Source organism: Trichechus manatus, unplaced genomic scaffold, assembly GCF_000243295.1.
Source record: "Trichechus manatus latirostris isolate Lorelei unplaced genomic scaffold, TriManLat1.0 scaffold00059, whole genome shotgun sequence".
NCBI classification, from domain to species: domain Eukaryota; kingdom Metazoa; phylum Chordata; class Mammalia; order Sirenia; family Trichechidae; genus Trichechus; species Trichechus manatus.
In genome coordinates this window covers 11,376,282-11,396,353 of record NW_004443995.1, presented here as the reverse complement: position 1 = coordinate 11,396,353, position 20,072 = coordinate 11,376,282, and the positions used below count along the sequence as shown (strand labels likewise).

General features: G+C 37.7%; 1 protein-coding gene across 1 annotated transcript in view; it reads right to left on the bottom strand.

The window, feature by feature from the left end:
• Window positions 1–7,704: 7,704 nt before the first annotated feature.
• The window catches only part of TTC29 (tetratricopeptide repeat domain 29), a 183,415-nt gene continuing 171,047 nt past the window's right edge, over window positions 7,705–20,072 (bottom strand). Inside the window, exon 9 of the mRNA XM_023733573.1 lies at window positions 7,705–9,080. Within this exon, the coding sequence (XP_023589341.1) occupies window positions 9,073–9,080 (8 nt within the window). The 3' untranslated portion in view covers window positions 7,705–9,072. The remainder of the gene's footprint in view (window positions 9,081–20,072) is intronic.

The following is a 20,072-nucleotide window of genomic DNA, read 5'->3' as shown; positions in this document are numbered from 1 at the left end:
ATAAAATACTCAAGTTTTAAAAACACATTTTAGAATCTTTTCCTGATTTATAGGATTTTTTTTTTTTTAAGATTTCTCTCTTCCTTTATTAGCTATAGAGTTTGGTTAAAGTATAACTACAAAAAAACAATGTAAAGTGGCATAAAGGTCAATCATTGATTCATTATAGCTTTCAGATACTTAAATAAGGATAAAGGATACATTTTTTATGCATGTCCAGAAAAAAGATGTAGACCCCCAAACACTTTACACATTATTAAAAAAGAAAGAATGTCAGACCCCATTTCTGCTGTGATTTAAGCAATACAGAACCAATGTACTGTCTCCATGTAGCGGATAGGCACTAGAACCAATCGCCATCTGAGGGTCTATTTGGGCTCATCCTGAGTGTTGCACAAAAGTGACCCAGAAATGAGTTTAGTTCTGAAACTTTTCTGTTGCTCCTCATATAGTTTAAGGAACTCCGCGTATCTTCAGTTGTTTTCCTAATTTCTAAAAAAATTTGCACTGCATGCTGTAGCTAATTATTTGAAATGAGGAAGGTGAATGATAACATTCAAATGATGAGCACTAGAGATTATACGTGTACTACCCACAATAAAAATAATGTAAGTGTTATGTGATTTAAACTTTCTCAAAGCTTTTGGTGTCCATTTGTTACAACTACTCTGAAGTAGGCAGAGTATATGTGTCACCTTCATTGACTAGATTGAAAGGCACAGTTAGAGGATGCAGGTGATTGGATCAGCTAGTGGAGGTATTGGGAACAGAACCTAGACTTCGTGATTTTCAGGCTTAAAATTCTAGTGGTTCTCAATCCTAGAGACTCCTTAGAATCACTTGGGGAGTTTTTTTTTTAAATACGTGTATCTGGGTGCCACTTAATTAATGCCTATGTAAATCCAAATCTTTGAGTGTGAGGTCTGTACATAAGTGGTCTTAAAACACTGATCCAGTACCAGTTGCTGTGGAGTCAATTCCAACTCATGGCCACCCCATGTGTGTCAGAAAAGAACTGCTCCATGGGGCTTTCAATGGCTCTGTTTTTTAGAAGTGAATTGCCAGGACTTTCTTTTGAGGTGCCTATGGGTAGATTCAAACCTCCAACCTTTCGGTTAGCCGTTGAGCATGTTAACCGTTTGCAACCCCGAGGGACTCTAAAATGCTGACAGGAGTCTAAAGTGCAGCCAGGATTGAGAACCACTAGTCTAGTCACTAGGTTACTGGGTGGTGCAAACAGTTAAGCGCTCGACTACTGGCCTAAATGTTGGTGGTTTGAACCTACCCAGAAAGTGCCTCAGAAGAAAGGCCCAGTGATTTGCTTCTGAAAGTCACAGCTTTGAAAACCACCTGGAGGAGTTCTACTCTGCGTATGTGGTGTTGCCATGAGTTGGAATTGACTCAACCACAACTAACAACAACAGTCTGGCCCGTATTGTGCACACTCTAAAGAGTACACAACTCCCTGGGAATCTTATTAAAATCTGCATTCTAATCCTGTAGACCTGGCGTAGGGCCTGAGCTTCTGCATTTCTACAAGGCTCCCCGGTGATGCCAACACAGCCCGTCTACAGACCACACTTTTTGAGAAACAAGACCATACTTCCTCCATCACATTGGTTTTCTGTTTGTCTTGATGGGAAACTTAAAATATCTTCGCTTTAAAAAGAGGCTCTTCTATACTTAAGGAACCAAAAGCAAATATTTCTTTGAGGAGGGCTTTACTTCTTTAGCTTAAATAAATTACCAATTGCTTAACAGAAATTCACTCAACTAAATTCCGATCTTAAGGGAGTTCTAAGTTAAGCACAGTCTCAATGGTCCATTACATAAGTGATCATGGGGATGGTGCAGGACCAGACAGGGTTTCCTCCCACTGTACTTGAGGTCACCCCTGAAGCTGACTCAACAGCAGCTAACAACAACAACATGAGAAATGATATCCTCCAAATATAGGAAATTTGGAGTCAATGGCCAAAGAGAGCAAAGACAGTGGTTCACAGCATGGTTTCTGCAATGAGAACTGGGTTAAGATTCCAGCTTTGTTACCTACTAGTGCATCTCCTAAACTCTCCCTAAGCCTCAGTTTTCTAATGTGTAAAATAGAAGCACAAATAGTATTTGCCCCATTTATTTAACAATACATCCAGAGCTCATCTGGTAGCAGGCACTATTCAGTGGAGAACAAGGTAGTTAAGGTCTCTGCTGCCCAGAAACTTACCTGTACCTAATTCATAGTATCTTTGTAGCAAGAAAAGAGATACTGCATGTAAATTGCTTAGCACAGGGCCAAACACGTAAGGTCTCGATAAATGTTAGTCATTATTTTTTATTAGCGCAAAAATCTTAGCTATTATTATGTCCAATTAGCACATACTGTTTTGATATGCTGATAGCCCCAATAAGGACAGGAGCCATTGATTAAACATACTAATCACAATTTTTGGGTACAGATGGACCTTACAGGCATATTATGTGAATATGCCCAGGAGCAGAGAAGGCTAAGCCTTCCATATTAAGAAATGCCTGGACTTTCAGTTCTTAGTTTTATGGTCAATTTTTGGTTAAAGACTATATGTTGTTCCAGTGTTCTAAGGATATCTGGCTGTAAAAGTGATCAGTAAATTCAAGTGCTTGCAAAATATTCAAGATTGCAAAAACGTTTAAAGTTTCCTTGAATGTAAAGTTATTGATAAAACCTTTGCATCTCATTAGCTCACTATTTTTGAGAATTAACTCATTTAATCATGAAATCGTTTCCTTTTAAACAAATATTTCCCTTTTTACTTTTTAATTTTTTATTAAGAGATATAGTTTAAAATGTGAAATTTCTCCTACAATTGTGAATCTTGAAATCTGGGTAGTCTGAAAAGAGTTTTGCTAAAATAGCTCCCGAACATGGTTGGCTATAGGAAGGGTGCAGGATTAAAATAGGAAAATGTCAATATCATCGTGTTCCAGACTTTAGGCAATCTGGTTTTCATAATTCAGATTTGACAGAGTTAGAACACAGAAATACCCTATTCTAGCATATACAATAAAAAATACACTTTAAACCAAGCTCCTGGCTTGCAACTTAAAGTACCTAAGGACTTTTCTGGATGAATGATTACAGGTTTCGGGTATTACTGCCTTCCTTATGCTGTTCCCTATATCCTGGAATCATGGTCTCTCTGAGGCCGAAGATCATTCCATGATCACAGAAAGTCCACTGTCCTCATTATAGATGAGAAAAGAGAGGCACATCTTATCCACCAACTGGCAGAACCAAGCCTAGATTCCAGTTTTTTTAAATTTTTTATGTTGTTGCTATTGTTATGTGCTGTCCAGTCAGTTCCGACTCATAGCAACCCTATGTACAATAGAATGAAACACTGCTCGGTCTTGTGCCATCCTCACAATTGTTGTTATGCTTGAGCCCACTGATGCAGCCACTGTGTCAATCCATCTTGTTGAGGGTCTTCTTCTTTTTCACTGGCCCTCTACTTTCCCAAGCCTGATGTCCTTCTCCAGGGACTGGTCCGTCCTGGTAACATGTCCAAAGTATGTGAGATGTAGTCTCACCAACCTTGCTTCTCAGGAGCATTCTGGTTGTACTTCTTCCAAGACAGATTTGTTCATTCTTCTGACAGTCCATTTTATATTCAATATTCTTCACCAACACCACAATCCAAAGGCATCAATTCTTCGGTCTTCCTTACTCATAGTCCAGCTTTCACATGCATATGAGGTGAGTGAAAACACCATGCTTTTTTTTTTTTTTTTAATTAAGAAACAGACGTTTGTATCATTCTTATTTATGTGTAAGGGATATTTCTTATCTGAGCAAAGAAATTCTAGGATGAGAAAAGTCTACGTTCTTCTAACTAAGATGGCATTTTAGAAGCATAGAAGAAATTTCTACATAATCTTCTCTCTTTCTCCATGTTACTTTTCGCTAGGCTATTTACTGTTCATTTATCAATTCTTTGCCAGGCCTCTCTTCTCCAGCTGTAGTTTCCTTTCCTTTTTTAAAATTGTGCTTTAGGTAAAAGTTTATAAAGCAAATTAATATCTCATTAAACAATTAATACACAAATTGTTTTGTGACATTGGTTGCCAACCCCATGATGTGTCAACATTCTACTCTTCTCCACCCGTTCCCTGTTTCCATTCGTCCAGTTTTCCTGTCCCTTCTTTTTGTCTTTACTTTTGGGCGTATGTGCCCATTTAGTCTTGTACACATTACTGAACTACGAAGTACTTTCCTCACGTGTGTTATTGTTTGCCCTACGGGACTGCCTAATCTTTGGCTGAATGGTGAACCTCAGGTGTGACTTCAGTACTGAATTAAAAGGGTGTCTGGGTGCCATACTCTGGGTGTTTCTCCATTCTCTGACAGACCTGCATGTCTGGTCTCTTTTTTGTGAATTTGAATTTTGTTCTACATTTTTCTCCAGCTCTGTCTGGGACGCTCTATTGTGATCTCTGTCAGAGCAGTCAGTGGTGGTAGCCATGCACCATCTAGTTGTGGTGGATGCAGTCTGGTGGAGGTTGTGGTAGTTGTGATCCATTAATTCTTTGGACTAATCTTTTCCCTGTGTCTTTAGTTTTCTTCATTCTCCCTTGCTCCAGCTAGAATGGGACCAGTAGATGTATCTCAGATGGCTGCTTGCAGGCTTTTAAGACCCCAGATGCTACTCACCAAAGTAGGATGTAGAACATTTTCTTTATAAACGATGTTATGCCAATTGAGCTAGATGTCCCCTGAGACCATAGTCCTCAGCCCTCAGTCCAGGTACTTGGTCCCTCAGGGAGTTTAGATGTGTCTGTGAAGCTTCTATGACTTTGCATTAGTCAAGTTGTATTGACTTCCCCAGTATTGTAGGGACAGTACACGATACTGTCTTACCCTTCACCAGAGTTACCACTTATCTACTATCTAGTGTTTTTCCCTCCCCATCCCTCTCCTCCCTCATAACCATCAAAGATTGTTTCTTTCTCTGAGTAAACTTTTCTTTCTTTCTTTTTTTATTATTCAGATGATTTGGAATTAGAAAAAAAAATTTTTTTATTGTACTTTAGATGATGGTTTACAGAGCAAAGTAATTTCTCATCAAACAATACACATATCGTTTGGTGACACTGGTTGCCAACCCCACAACATATCAACGCTCTCCACTTCTCGACTTCAGGTTCCCTATTACCAGCTTTCCTGTCTCCTCCTGCCTTCTAGTCCTTGTCCCTGGGCTGGTGTGCCCACTTAGTCTCATTTTGTTTTGTGGGCCTGTCTAATCTTAGGCTGAAGGGTGAACCTCAGGAATGACTTCATTACTGAGTTAAATGGGTGTCCAGAGGCCATACTCTTGGGGTTTCTCCAGTCTCTGTCAGACCAGTAAGTCTGGTCTTTTTTTTTCTTTTTTTTTTTTTTTGTGAGTTAGAAGTTTGTTCTGTTTTTCTCCAGCTCTGTCCAGGACCCTCTATTGTGATCCCCATCAGAGCAGTCGGTGGTGATAGCCAGGCACCATCAAGTTGTACTGGACTCAGATTAGTGGAGGCTGTGGTAGTTGTGGTCCATTAGTCCTTTGGACTAATCTTTCCCTTGTGTCTTTGGTTTTCTTCATTCTCCCTTGCTCCAGATGGAGTTAGACCAGAAGAATATCTTAGATGGCCGCTCGCAAGATTTTAAGACACCAGATGCTACTCACCAAAGAAGAATGTAGAACAGTTTCTTTATAAATTTGTTACGTCAATTGAGCTAGTTGTTCCCTGAGACCATGGTCCCCATACCATAGCCCTCAGCCCAGTAATTGGTCCCTCAGGGAGTTTGGATGTGTCTATGGAGCTTCCATGACCTTGCCTTGTCAAGTTGTGCTGGCTTCCCCAGTATTGTGTACTGTCTTACCCTTCACCGAAGTTACCACTTACGTATTGTCTATTTAGTGTTTTTCCCTCCCACTTTCCCCTCCTCGTAACCATCAAAGATTGTTTCTTTTTGTGTGTAAACCTTTTCTGAGTTTTTATAATAGTGGTCTCATACAGTATGTGTCATTTTGTGATTGACTTATTTCACTCAGCATAACACCCTTCAGACTCATCCATGTTGTGAGATGTTTCACAGACTCATCATTGTCTTTTGCCTTTCTCTCTCCCCTGCAGCCTCTTCAACATTTGTTATTTTATTTTTTTTAATTAGTGCCAGTGATGTTGGGGTGAAATGGTATCTCACTGTAGTTTTGATTTGAATTTCTCTAATGGCTAGTGATTATGAGTACTTCCTCTCGTGTCTGTTAGCTGCCTGAAATGTCTTCTTTGGTGAAGAAATTGGAACTCTTATGCACTGCTGGTGGGAATGTAAAATGGCACAACCACTATGGAAAACAATATGGTGCTTTCTTAAAAAAGCTGGAAATAGAAATATCATACGATCCAGCAATCCCACTCCCAGGAATATATCCTAGAGAAATATGAGCTGTCATACGAATAGATAGATGTACACCCATGTTCACTGCAGCATTATTCACAATAGCAAAAAGATGGAAACAACCTAAATGCCCATCAATAGATGAACGGGTGAACAAATTATGGTATATACACACAACGGAATACTATGCAATGATAAAGAACAATGATGAACCCTTGAAACATCTCACAGCTTGGATGAATCTGGAGCACATTATGCTGAGTGAAATAAGTCAGTCACAAAAGGACAAATATTGTCCACTTGTATAAAACCCAACAAAAAGTTTACACACACACACACACACACAAAATACATTCTTTGATGGTTACAAGAGTAAGGAGGGAGAGGGAGAGGAAATCACTAAATAGATAGTAGACAAGTGTTAACTTCGGTGAAGGGAAGGACTACACACACTATAGGGGAAGTCATGCACAACTGGTCCAAAGCAAAAGCACAGAAATTTCCTAGACCTGTCCAAGTACTTTGAGTGACCAAGTAGCTGAGGCTGGGGACTGGGGACCATAGTCTCAGAGGACATCTAGGTCAATTTGCATAACATAGTTCATAAAGAAACTGTTCTACATCCTACTTTGGTGAGCAGCATCTGGGGTCTTAAAAGCTTGAGAGTAGCCATCTACGATACAGCTATTGGTCCCATCCTGTCCGGAGCAAAGGAAACTGAAGAAAACCAAAGATGCAAGGAAAATTTTAGCCCAAAGGACTAAAGGACCACATGAACCAGAGACTCCACCAATTTGAGACCAGAAGAACTAGATGATGCCCAGCTACCACCAATGACTGCTCTGAGAGGGACCACAACACAGAGTCCCAGATAGAGCGGGAGAAAAATGTAGAAAAGAATTAAAATTCACAAAAAGACCAAGCTTACTGGTCTGACAGAGACTGGAAGAACCCTCAAAACCATGGCTCTCTGAGGCTCTGCTAACCCAGAACTGAAACTGTTCCTGAAGCCCACTTTTCAGACAAAGAGTAGACAGGCCTATAAAACAAAAAATGACACATGTGAGGAATGTGCTTCTTAGTTTAATCAAATATACGAGACTAAATGGGCAACTTCTGTCCAAAAGCAAGTCGAGAAGGCAGGAAGGGACAGGAAGTGGACATATGGACACATGGAACCTGGAGTGGGAAGGGGAAGGGTGCTGTAACATTGTGGGGATTGCAACCAATATCGCAAAACAATATGTGTATAAATTTTTGAATGAGAAATTAACTTGAGCTGTAAACTTTCACCTAACGCACGATAAAATTTTTTTTAAAAACTATTGCATACCTTTTCTTTTCTCTTTAAACCTCCATCTTTACCTGTAAATAATGATGCTGTTTCTTATTTTACTAACAAAAGTGGAGGAATTAAAAGATAACTTTGATAAACTTCCACCACATCTACATATCTACTTGGACTTGTGCCCAGAAATTCTGCCCACACTCCTGTTACAGTAAGAAATTGGCAATTTTTTGAGTTACAAAAATTCTCAATAGAGAATGTGTCTGTGTTGCCATCTAAGGCCAACCCCTCTATTTGTTTACTAGATCTCATTCCTTCTTGCCTAAACAAGGATATTGTTCTAACAATTTTCCCCTCTCTTTCACCATGATTTCTTCTCTTTCTATTGGATCATTCCCACTTTATCCCAGCCATTAATTTTGAGCTTAAGCCAAACTACTTCTTTGCTTTACCTCAAGCATAATGAGGACATTATGGTTTAGGCCTCTGGATATTTACCTTACTTTTTGCTAACTTAACCATGCATTTTAAAAGTCTTTAAAAAGATTTATTCTACATTTCAATGACAATAAAGCATTTTACAGTGGCAATTTTTTCAGGGTATGTAGTATATGTTTTTTCAGGATATGTCTATTCTTTCTTGCTTTCTATTGCTAGCCCCTTCTCTCCTATGCAATTTATACTTTTAGAAGTCTGACTATCTCAGACCTTGTCCCTTTCTCTCATTTCTCTCTCTACTCCCTCAGGGTTATTAATGACCACTGCTACAAATACTAGCCATAATCTATGACTCCTGAATTTGTATCTGCAGTCCCATCCTGTCTTCTGAGCTCCGGATTTGAATATCCAACTCCTGTTTGAAATCTTTGAGGACCTAATACACATTATAACATCTAAAAATATAACATGTTCAAAATAGAACTTCAGCTTTTCCCATCCAAAGTGTTTCTTTCTGGACAAAACAAATCTCTACCCAGTTGCTCAAGGCAAGAACATAGGAGCCACCCTTTTTTTAACCCCTAAGAGTAATCTATCCACAACTCTTACTGGTTCTGTACAAAAATATATCTCACATCTATCTGCTTCTCTTCATAACCACATCTGTGCCGCCACCTTGAAGTCAGCCCCCACATTTTCAGATAAGGACACAATTTTAGTATGTCATTTGCCTTTTCTTTTTATGCAGTTTTCTTTCAGCAGCAATTAAGTTGAAAAATGTCTCAGTGAATCATGATACTCTCAGTTTCTGTTTTGTTTAGGTTCATGTAGATTCTCTGTTGCAAAGAAGCAGCTGCATGTGTACACACATCAGCTAGCACTTCCATACCCCCACACAGGCACGGTCACATTCCTATGTTTGCATCTGTACACGTATGAGTGCTCAATTCTCTGTCAGGAAAGAAACAGACCACGGATTGAGTTAATTTCTTGAAATGATCAGCAATGAAGAGCAACTTTGCAAAAGGCAGTTCTGAAACACTGTTCTAAGACTCCAGGCTGGGCAGCAATGACTGAACAATGAGATGAAGAAGACAAATCTGAAGTGTACTCGTTCCAGTGTAACGTGGTTAGAATTCTTGTAAAGAAAATTTATAAATACAAGAGTAAAGTAAATGTTCCATTTCAGAATTACTGTGTGAGGACTTTTGAGAAAGATTTTATAATAATCTTTTATTGTTAACCTCAATAGAACAGTTCCTGGTTATAATTTGTAGCATTACCTATTGATTCCATCCAATTAATTTCCAATTTTTGCCAAATAAATTCCAACGTTTAAGTGTAGCATATGAGCATAAACAAGTAGGAGCAGTGCATTTTCGAGGAATTTACTATAGTTTAGAAAAAACTTTGAAATAACATTTTAAACCGAATTCAAGCAAAGTACATAGCACAATCTTAAATTAGATCCATTGATAAGCATTGTGCAATATTTGTGCTGTATCAGTAATTTTACATATATAACTAATTAATTAAATATTATAAATACAAACAAATAGACAACATGATTCTCTGTTTTAATTTTTTGTCATGATAGGCTATTATAGTCTGGGGTTTTAGAACAGATTAGAATTGGATTAGATTAGGCTCTGTCTGGCTGAGTCTGGGCATCACTACTTTTATCCCACAGTTGTTGGCTCTCAACTCTTGGTGAAACTGCCAAGACTTCATTTTACTTCCTTTACATTGGTTCTCAATTTCCTCCTAATGGAAGACTAACCTGGAAGCTAGTCAAAATAATATTGAATTGATAGGCTTTCCTGTAGAATGGACCCACCTGCTATTTCTACTGCTTTTAGAGTATTTTATAACTAGATAGCTGGAGCTAGAAAGCGAACCTTAAATTCAACACCACATTCAAATAATCCTGGTTCATAAGATGTTATATTTTACCCCATTCCATCGCAATAATGACATTTATAGCTACTTGGGTTTCTAGACATTTAGAGATTCTCAAAAATTGGAATATTTTACAATTTGAAAGTATTATATATATTTTTACCTTTCTTTGAAATGACAAGGGCAGTAAACACAATTCTAACTCAAAATTTTAGCTTTAAGTGAGAGCAAAGCATGTCTAAATGTGTATCAATTTTCAGTACAAGAGATGAAAGAAAATAACGTTTAAAACAAAAAGCTACCTACTTCCTTCTAAAATCCTTTCATTTGAAATAAATGTGACATTATGCTTACTAGCAGAACTTTAAAGAATATTTTAATTAAATTTCAAAATTGGTGAAGGAGTAATTTTTAAGTTATAAAAATCACAGGGCTTATATATTCTTCCAGATCTGCTAAATTCTACCTGCTTCCGTGAAATTAAACCCAGTAGAATACTTCTTTTCAACATGCTCTTTGGGAACTATTCATTGGTAGAGACCACAATGTTTCAGTCTTCTTGGCAGTACACAGGGTTGGGTACCTTATAATGGGTATAACACGGTCTAATGAATCATTTTTCTAAATGAATCTTTCTAAATTTGATGTGTGTGTGGGGAGGGAGGTGGGTGTAAGATGTTACGAGGACCTTCTTTTTCTGCATCATATATTTGATTATTATTTTTTAAATAATAAGAACAAAAAATTTAAAAAGAAGCACATTCTATCACACTCTAGCTCTCTCTAGTTCTCTTCCAGGGATCACGCATCCCGTTTGGGTAAATAAGATAAGACGTCCAGTCATGTACATATTGGAGCATATTCTGTAGGAGTTTCTTCTTCTCTAGAATTATGTGGTCTCCTTTGGGCTAGTTGCAACTACTCTTTGAGGTTTTTCAGAGTTCTAGATTTGCCTTTTCTGGAGTTTAGCTCTTTAATGACAGATCAAATACTTATTGAACACTTGCTATATATACACTAGGCACTGTCCAAGCTTTTTCACACTTTAATTCTTTCAACAGCCCTGTAAATAGGAATTATTTGCTCACTTAACAAATTTGAAAATGGAGCATCAGATAGTCAACGACTTGTTGGAGGTTGTTGCTCTTAAATGGCTGGATTAGTATTAGAATCCACATCTCTCGAGTGTCACTACAGATACTTCTCTTGATTCTACCCCAGGGGCTTGGGCCTGGTTGGTTTGGTGAGTCTCATAAACATCAAGATATTCCAATAATCTTGGACTTGACAATGATAATAGATAAAACTTGTGGAGTTTACCAGTTAGATGTGCACGTGCAATATAAAGTACTCAAGAAAGTCAAAAAATGCCTTAAAAAAGAAGGGACAATGGCACTGGGCTTTCTTTGTAAAAATACATTTTCCCCACCTTGAAATAACAGCGTATGTTCATAAATATACCTATCAATATAGTCTCTGAAAAAAAGTGAAATATAGTAAAATCTATAGTCAGATACGAATAGAAGAATTGCTAGATTGGATAATCCAGTATTATAGGGCTTGATATGTTTCCCATTCAAAATATATATACCCTATAAAAATAGACATTGCATCATGTTGAAATGAGTTAACTCCTTTCATGACTGTTAATCTCAAGGAAAGTCTTAAGAGACTTAAGCTCTGAACAGAAGATTTATTTCTTTTAAGATAACTGAAACTGAGATCTTAAAACCACAATAAAAAAATATGGGCAACTCCAATATCTCTAAATGAATGATGGTTGAAGACACGTGTAATTTTATAGTTTAAGGTTAAAAAAATGACGAATAAATCGATAGACTGTAAAGTTTTCTCAGCACAGTGTAAGGTTCACATAAGGACTGCATTTAGAGAGATTTACTCCATAAAAGCAAGCATTATATAAAACAAACTCACTGTATTTTGGGCTCAGTAGAACTTCCCTAGAACCAACGTTCACTGACATGCTGTCCCAATCCAGTATTATCTCAAATTATTCACCTCTGGTGTAGAACTACCAGAAGATGAAATTTTATTGCAGTAATTTGAGATGTTTTCAATTTGACATCTCTAGAAAATGAAATTCACATAGCTGTGCACATGGTATGCTTCTCTCCCCAGAAGTCTTTTTATGCATACGTGGATTATTAAAGAAATTCAGTGGTAGAAGAAATTTCTTGGTAGAATAAACTAGATGAGGATCCTAGTAGCTAATACAGAATCTTGAATTTTAGTCTTCAATGAACAAAAATCTAAAAGGACAACCCCAAGCAAATCTCAGGGCCAATTTCTACTAGGGAGCAAACAAAAAATAAAATAAAATAATGCCAGCTATTAAGCATGACTTTAGGCTAATTAAAACATGGCCTAGACCATGACGTCTTTTTAGCGCAACTGTCAGTTACCAATTCTGTATCATTCTTTTTACTTCTACAAATTGATTTCTGACATATTGATTTGATACAGAAGACACTGAAACCTCTACTACTTTGTGGTACATTTCTTCACTCTTTTTTACAGTAGTCTTACCTTCACTCCTAATAGTCCCTTTCCTGCTACCTTTGTGCAGAAAATGCACAAATAATGAAAAAATAAAATAAGTTATCCAGTTCATTATTTATAGACATTAAAATGTTGTATCTTGGTCATTCAACATGGAATAAATATTCTTGTTGAAAATTAATGGATTTACGAAAATGCATTAGTTGCCACGAGAAGGGGAAAAGAAAATATCAAGATAAAATGACTGTTAATAGCATTCTGATAAAGTTACTTAAGTAAAATATTTATTATTAACTAGTTTTCTGACATTACTTTGTTGGAGAAACAGAGAAATAAATTCAGAAATACCACATTCAATGCAACCACTAGGTCCTTGTTTTTGTTTAGTAAGAAGTAAATGATAGCAACTGATGATAAAAACGTTTTCCTCTTATCTATGTAATCTACTACTCCATGATGGAAAATGTTGTCTGTTACAGTTGTTTCTAAAACTAGCCTATAAAGCCTACAGGGAAATATCTATGAGAGTAAAAAATGACAAATCCAACCAATTCATTCTGTAATGATTACTTTTCTATGAACGATTATTTAGAATAGAACACAGGAGCCTGGAGGCAAGGAATCTTGTTTTATTTAAATTGACCACAGTTTTAATCATCATAGGTGCCCAGTAAACATCAGCAAATGAAGATGGTTTTGATGCACATGAATAACCTGAAAAATCCTTATAAATCCAGGAACCCCTGTGGTCTAGTTTCAGCATCCTGTCAAAGGAGAGGAAACACAGCCCAACAGCAAAAGCAATTTAAGCATAACTCAAATTCTGTCCTTGTATGTCTCAGATATCATCAAAGGGGCTTTATTCATAATCCAATATACCACTTCACAATCTCCCGTTTTCTTTATTATCCAGTTCTTTTGCTCTCTCCACACTTCTCCAACACTACACACAAAGGTCCTCTCTCGTCTCTATCTTGCTCAGCATCTTAGTCTCTGTCCCCATCTGCCTCTTACGCCTTTTTTGTTTTTTGTTTTTTTTTTGGTAAATTGACTTAGTTTGTCTCTCAGCCAGTCAAAATTCTTCTGTTTTCTGGGAGTGGGACGAGGAGGGAAATAGAGCAGGTGGGGGGACGGAGGAAAGATAGGAAATGCTCACACATTAACATTTTTTATGCATCATAAGAAAATGCTTTACTGTCCAATACAAATCTGAAATAATCTGCTACTTCTTATACCTTAACATAGGCTCACAAACTCTGTTCTTCAAACAAGCAGTCCTTTAAAAGCTGCATTAGTAGCAGAATCAATGGTTTTGATAGTTTATCATATTTTAGGTGTTTCTCAATTAGGAAAGGGACTGAATCTCAGTGAAGATAGAACATTGACTACTTACTTTCGAAAGTAGGAAGATATAGAATCTTATTTTTAACATTATGGAAATATCTGATACTTGTCTTCTACCTTTGTGCTAAACAATGCCATTTCCTTTAGGATATGGCATATATTTTACAAATACCATTTTAATATTCTTTCAAGATAAAAAAAGGATAGATAGGATCCACTGATGGATGAAAGTTTAAAAGAGAAATTAACCTAGGGCCCTATTCTCAAATGGTTCTTCCAGTTGGCACCTTAGGGCTCATTTCTAGCTCAAAACTTTCTAAAGACTTGTGAAATAGATTCAACAATTGACTTGGTAGCTGTTACTAGTATTCAATATAAAACCAAGGCCATTGCCGTCGAGTTGATTCCAACTCATAGTGACCCTATAGGACAGAGTAGAACTGCTCCATAGAGTTTCCAAGGAACAGCTGGTGGATTCGAACTGCTGACCTTTTGGTTAACAGGGGAGATTTTAACCACCACGCTTCCAGGGCTCCAGTATTCAATATAGTATCCCCTTATTTTCCCAGAAGCTTTTGAGAAGGCTGATGGTAAACTTTTAAGATAAATTTACTCCACCAAGTACAAAACTAAAAATATAAATAAATAAAAGTAGTAAAATTGGTGGAGGCAGCACAATGAAGTAGAAAGTAAATGAAATGTGTATTTTGAAGATATGCATTCTCATTTTGACTCTGTCATTTACTCTGTGTGACCTTGGGTACAACACTTTACCTTCTGTGAACCTAAGTTTCTTCATCTGTAAAATGCAGGCTGAACTAGAAATCTGGAGGTCCTTTACAGAGGTAAAGTTCTCCAGCAGAAAATTTTCTTCCATTCTTAAACAGACCAACATAAATGTAATTTCATCTTTTCTTAGTGGTTGAGGGTCATCAACAGAAAAATTAATTATATGAGATAGTCAGAGGCCATTGAGTTTGTAAGGTTTCTTGGTTCCCATATAAAATGCTGGGTTCCCAGACTGCTGGGTACTTGTACAAGTGTGTGTGTGTGTGTGTGTGTGTGTGTGTGTGTGTATGTGTGAACCTTGTCTTTGTGTTCAGCCCTTGTTGCATGATGCTGTCATTGTGTCTGCTTATAACTCGCTTCCTTGTTTTAAATAGTTATTGTGGGTAAATATACTTGCCCCTTCTATAAAGTAGGTTGCCATTGCCTCAGACAACAACAACAACAAATACCTGACTTGTTAATGTCATCAAAATTTGACTGATGGGTGAGGTATTTCCACACTCAAATCAACAAGAGAGCTCAAAATACATCTCTTGCGCTGTAATTCTAAGTCCATTTTCTTCTGCTCTATCCTCTGAGGAGATGGAGGACGTCTGTTAAAGCATCCCTTCTTTAACAACTCCTACTAGAAGACAGTTATTAGGTCATTAGAGAACCTTCTTTTCCCGAAGTCTAAAGGAGTCTCGACCTTTATGCATGTGTTACATTTTCCACCTGATTCAGCTTTTCTATTATAATTCTATAAACCTCTATCAATTCTTTTTGATGCCTCCTGAACTATCTGGTTTCAAAACGTTAGCATTTCAGTTAATATATTTTAAAGTGATGTTAGAACTTTTGATATTATTTACACTTTAGATGGTGTTAATCTGAAATAGGCAATTTGAGCATTCAACAAAGGTCACCAAATTAGTGGTACCGAGAAAACCATATTCTACCAGAACTGGGTTAATAAAGACATGTGTATGTATACATATTTTTTATTTGTTTTTTAAAAAAAACAACTTCCAACTGAAATAGTAAACTTGGCTTTGGACACCAGAAGAATTTTCTTATGTGTTGCTTCTAAGGCTTGACATTGGTAGCTTAAATTCTTGCCGAGAAATTGACTGATGAGTGGGCATATATATATTATATATATATATATATATATATATATATTTGAATCAGGTCATAAGTTTATTCCTTTAGAATATGACATGACTCTCTCCCTCTTTCTCTTCTTCCAGTATACCCCCTCTGTCTTAGTCTAGTGCCGCCATAACAGAAATACCACAAGTGGATGGTTTTAACGAAGAGAAGTTTATTTCCTCACAGTCAAAGTAGGCTAAAAGTCCAAATTCAGGGTGTCAGCTGCAGGGGAAGGCTTTTTCTCTCTGTCGGCCTTCTCATCAATGTTCCCCCGGACTAGAAGCCTCTCGAGAGCACAGGGACCCCGGTCCAAAGGACGCGCTCTGCTCCCGGCACTGCTTTCTTGATGGTATGAGGTCCCCGTCTCATTGCTCACTTCTATCTTTTATATCTCAAGAGATTGCCTCAGGACACAATCCAGTCTTGTAGATCCCGTCCTGCCTTACTAACACAACTGACACCCATCCGCCCTCATTAAAATCATACAGGCAGGATTTACAACATATAGGAAAATCACACCATACCAGGAATCATGGCCCAGGCAAAGTGATATATACATTTTTTTGGGGGACATAATTCAAACCATGACACCCTCTTACCTTATCAGTGTATGCAAGGTGTAATGCAGGTATGTTTGGGCATGTGTTCTTTTATAAAACTCTGACACTACCAGCCAATAGTTTGGGCAATATTCATTCCTGTGTTTGAAATATGTGCTTTAAAATAGTACAGTTTAATCAATTTGTAAAGTTCAACCCATTCTATTCACATTCAATAAAACGATAACTTAGCTTTAAACTCACTTGTTTTACGCACATGGATGGAGTCACAGGACCATGCTCCGCTCTTTTGACCAGCATCATTTCCAGTAAATTCTCCCCTACTGAAGGTCCTGCTATGGAGTCCTGGTGGCACAGTTTTTAAGAGCTCGGCTGCTAACCACAAGTTCAGCAGTTCAAATCCAGCAGCTACTCCTTGGAAACCCTATGGGGGCAGTTCTACGCTGTCCTATAGGGTCGCTATGAGTTGAAATTGACTTTATGGCAATGGGTTAAAGCTATCAATGCCCACACATCCTTTCTCCATCCTTTAAAGGTCCTACTTGGAAATTCCAAGGCAGTCTCATATCACAATGAAACTTCTGTACAATGAACTTGAACCTCAGTTTTTGAAATTCTATTTGTTCCTCCACTGTTTCTTCATTATTCTGACATAGCTTAAACCAGGTGCCATCAAGTCAACTCTGACTCATGACAACTCCATGTGTGTCAGAGTAGAATTGTGCTCCATAGTGTTTTCAATGGCAGATTTTTCAGTAGATTGCCAAGTCTTTCTTTGGAGGTGCCTCTGGATGGATTCAAACCTCCAACCTTTCAGTTAGCAGTGGAACATGTTAATTATTTGTACCGTCTGAGGACTGCTGACATAGCTTAGGGGATATCCTGTAGGTTTATATAATGGTCTCAAATCCCATAAGGTGTAAGTTACTACCATGCTTTCAAAATACATGTATAAGTCCTTATAATATGAATTTAGAAATAGAAATGTCTACCTTCATGAGGCTCTCTAACATTAAAAATAAGTCATTAGAAACCTGTATATCATAAGAAAATTATTTTAAAAATTTCTGAACTTAGACATAGAAACATAGAAGTATATGAAGAATATGGTAAACAACCTTTAAGCTGACTTTGACCTGACATGCTGTGATAAAAGAAGACATAGCATAGTTAAACTTTGTAAACTAGTCTTGAAACGTAAGTCTAAACAACCTCCCTAATCTCTAACTTCGAAGAAAAGTTGCAGCATTTGGCTAATCTCTAACCCTGGAGAAAAGATATGACATACTAGTCTTTGATGTCACATTGGCCCTTGTTGTATGGAGCCAAACTGACAAATTCGCATATAAACACTAAATTTCTGCTCACATACTGAGAGAAGGCAGAGGCAAACCCAGAGAGCCCGCTGAGACTCAGCCCGCCGCCGCCAACCTCAAACCCTACCTAAGATGGACCTCTTCAGAGTTTGAGCCAAGGTTAAGCCTTCTTTCTGAGATATCTTGTTAGAAGTAAAAACCTGAAGTCTAAAGATTTGGACTCTAACCATTGAACTAACATTGTGATTGTAATTATTAATTCTGATTCTTCACTTTAAATGAATGTGAGGTCTTACTTGCATGCCTTGCCATGACTACCTTGCAATAAACCAAATGAGTTTATGTATGTCAAACCTGAGTATCTCTATTAATTTTCTAAGATATTAAATCCTTCAGGACAGGGGAGCAATTTGCTTTCCTTTCTACTCCCTAGTCCAACATCTGTGAATATTTGGCTAATATTGTGATCAATGACTTAGTATGTAGGAAGTGGGAGAAGTGATGGAATATCAGTTAGAAAATCTATATAAAATTTAGAAGCTGATATTAAAGTTCAGAAAAAAGATAAAGAACCTTTACCTAAGTCAGAGAACTGAAATAAACCAAAATAACCTTTTAAATCTATTTTTTCATGGAAATAGTCTTTAAAACAGATCTGTTTCTCAGATCCACCAAACTCGCTTTTTGAAGCTATTCAATCTAAAAGGGGAGAATGAAAAATTGTTCAAATAACATGAAGGCGAAAGCACACGAATAGCATCTTGTATTAGGACAAAATTTCTAGTAGTTTATTTGGGTTGTTGAGATAAAGTCCTATAAGCTTAAAATTGTGATTCATGAAAGTATTCTACTAAAAGCATGCTCAAATATGAATTAATTTTATGCACACCTACTATACTTTCCATATGTCATCACAGAAATTGTGTGTTTGTGTGTGTGTGTGTCAGTAGAGGGTGGAGATGACAGTTGTGAGAATGAAACTATTAAGCCAAATATTTGAGTGTTCCCCCCAAAAGGGAGAAAATTGATTCATATAACCGTTTGCTATTAAGGCTCAAATAAGTCTAACATGCTTAGGTTTTCTCCTAAGTTTGTCAACTTTTGACAGCTGTCAGTTTACAGAGATGATTACTTTATCTAAGCATCACAAGCGCTGCAATAGTATCTTCAGAAAATACACCGTGAAAGCTGTCGTTTCCCTGTCCCCAATCAATTACTGCATTCTTAAACTTGCAGCGTACTCATTGGTGGGCGTTGAGGCTGCCGGTGGGAGGGTATTGATTGGAGTATAATGTCATGTGTAGCAGGAGAGAAAGATGAAAAGTGTTTTCTGCTTAATGGGTTGGTATTAAGTAGGTGGGAATGGCTTCTAATTAGCCAACAATTGTTGTGCTTCCCAGTTTCCCTCCCTTCCCTCCTCCAGTCGGTCACCAGCTGCCAATCTGCCCCCATTTTTTTTCTGTTTTATTTGGAGTTCATTGCTCACTGCAGTGAGAGCCTTTGTTTGGGGAAGAGGGCTCTCTGGGTCTCAGCTGCCTGGGTACAGCTTGCTGCCTACAATGAGTAGCAACTGTCAGTTTATTTTATCTCAACCTTTTCATCATGCTGCCAAAACTGATCGACTGAAACCACCTGAGAGACCTGAGGATTCAGTACCTACAAGTCATTAGCTAGGACTGCACAGTCTCCCAGCACAGCAAGTCAGCTCAACACTTCCCAAAATGCAGTCCACTTTAACCCCATGTTTCCCCATGAACACGTGTGAATTCTGTCCTTTTTTTGTTTTCAAAGCAGAATCAATGGGAGATGATTCCTTTGTTGTACAGTCATAGAAGTCAGAATATTTTGCTTTGGCTCCAGGATGAGGATGATGTCCCTGCTACAGGCTTTGCTGTAGTGATATCACTAATATGGGGGACGTAACTCCATCCACAGCCACAGGGAATGTGAAATTGGAAAGCATTTGATGAAGTGACTTTACAACTTCAGGTCTTAAGCCCCATTCTTCACAAACATCATATGTGCCAGAGTGGGGCCCCGTTCGCGCCTGCGTATGATCCATAATAAAGCCACCATTGGGGGCTTCCCGTGTTTTCCTTTTAGAGCCAAAAAAAAAAAAAAAAAGGAAAATTCCCCACAAGCTTTAATGGTACTTTGAAAACCCTTTTAGAGGAACCACCTACCTGTTGTATACAGAATGCATCTAAATAGAATGATATGATGAGAAATTTCCATCTGTACCATAGTGGAGCATAATGTATAGTGAAAATCAATGACATGGGAAGCTATTGAAAAATGATGCTGTCACATACCACTTAGGGTTGCGGTGTTGTGAATACATGGTGCAGTCCATCAATAAAAAATTCACACTCAAAATAATTCGT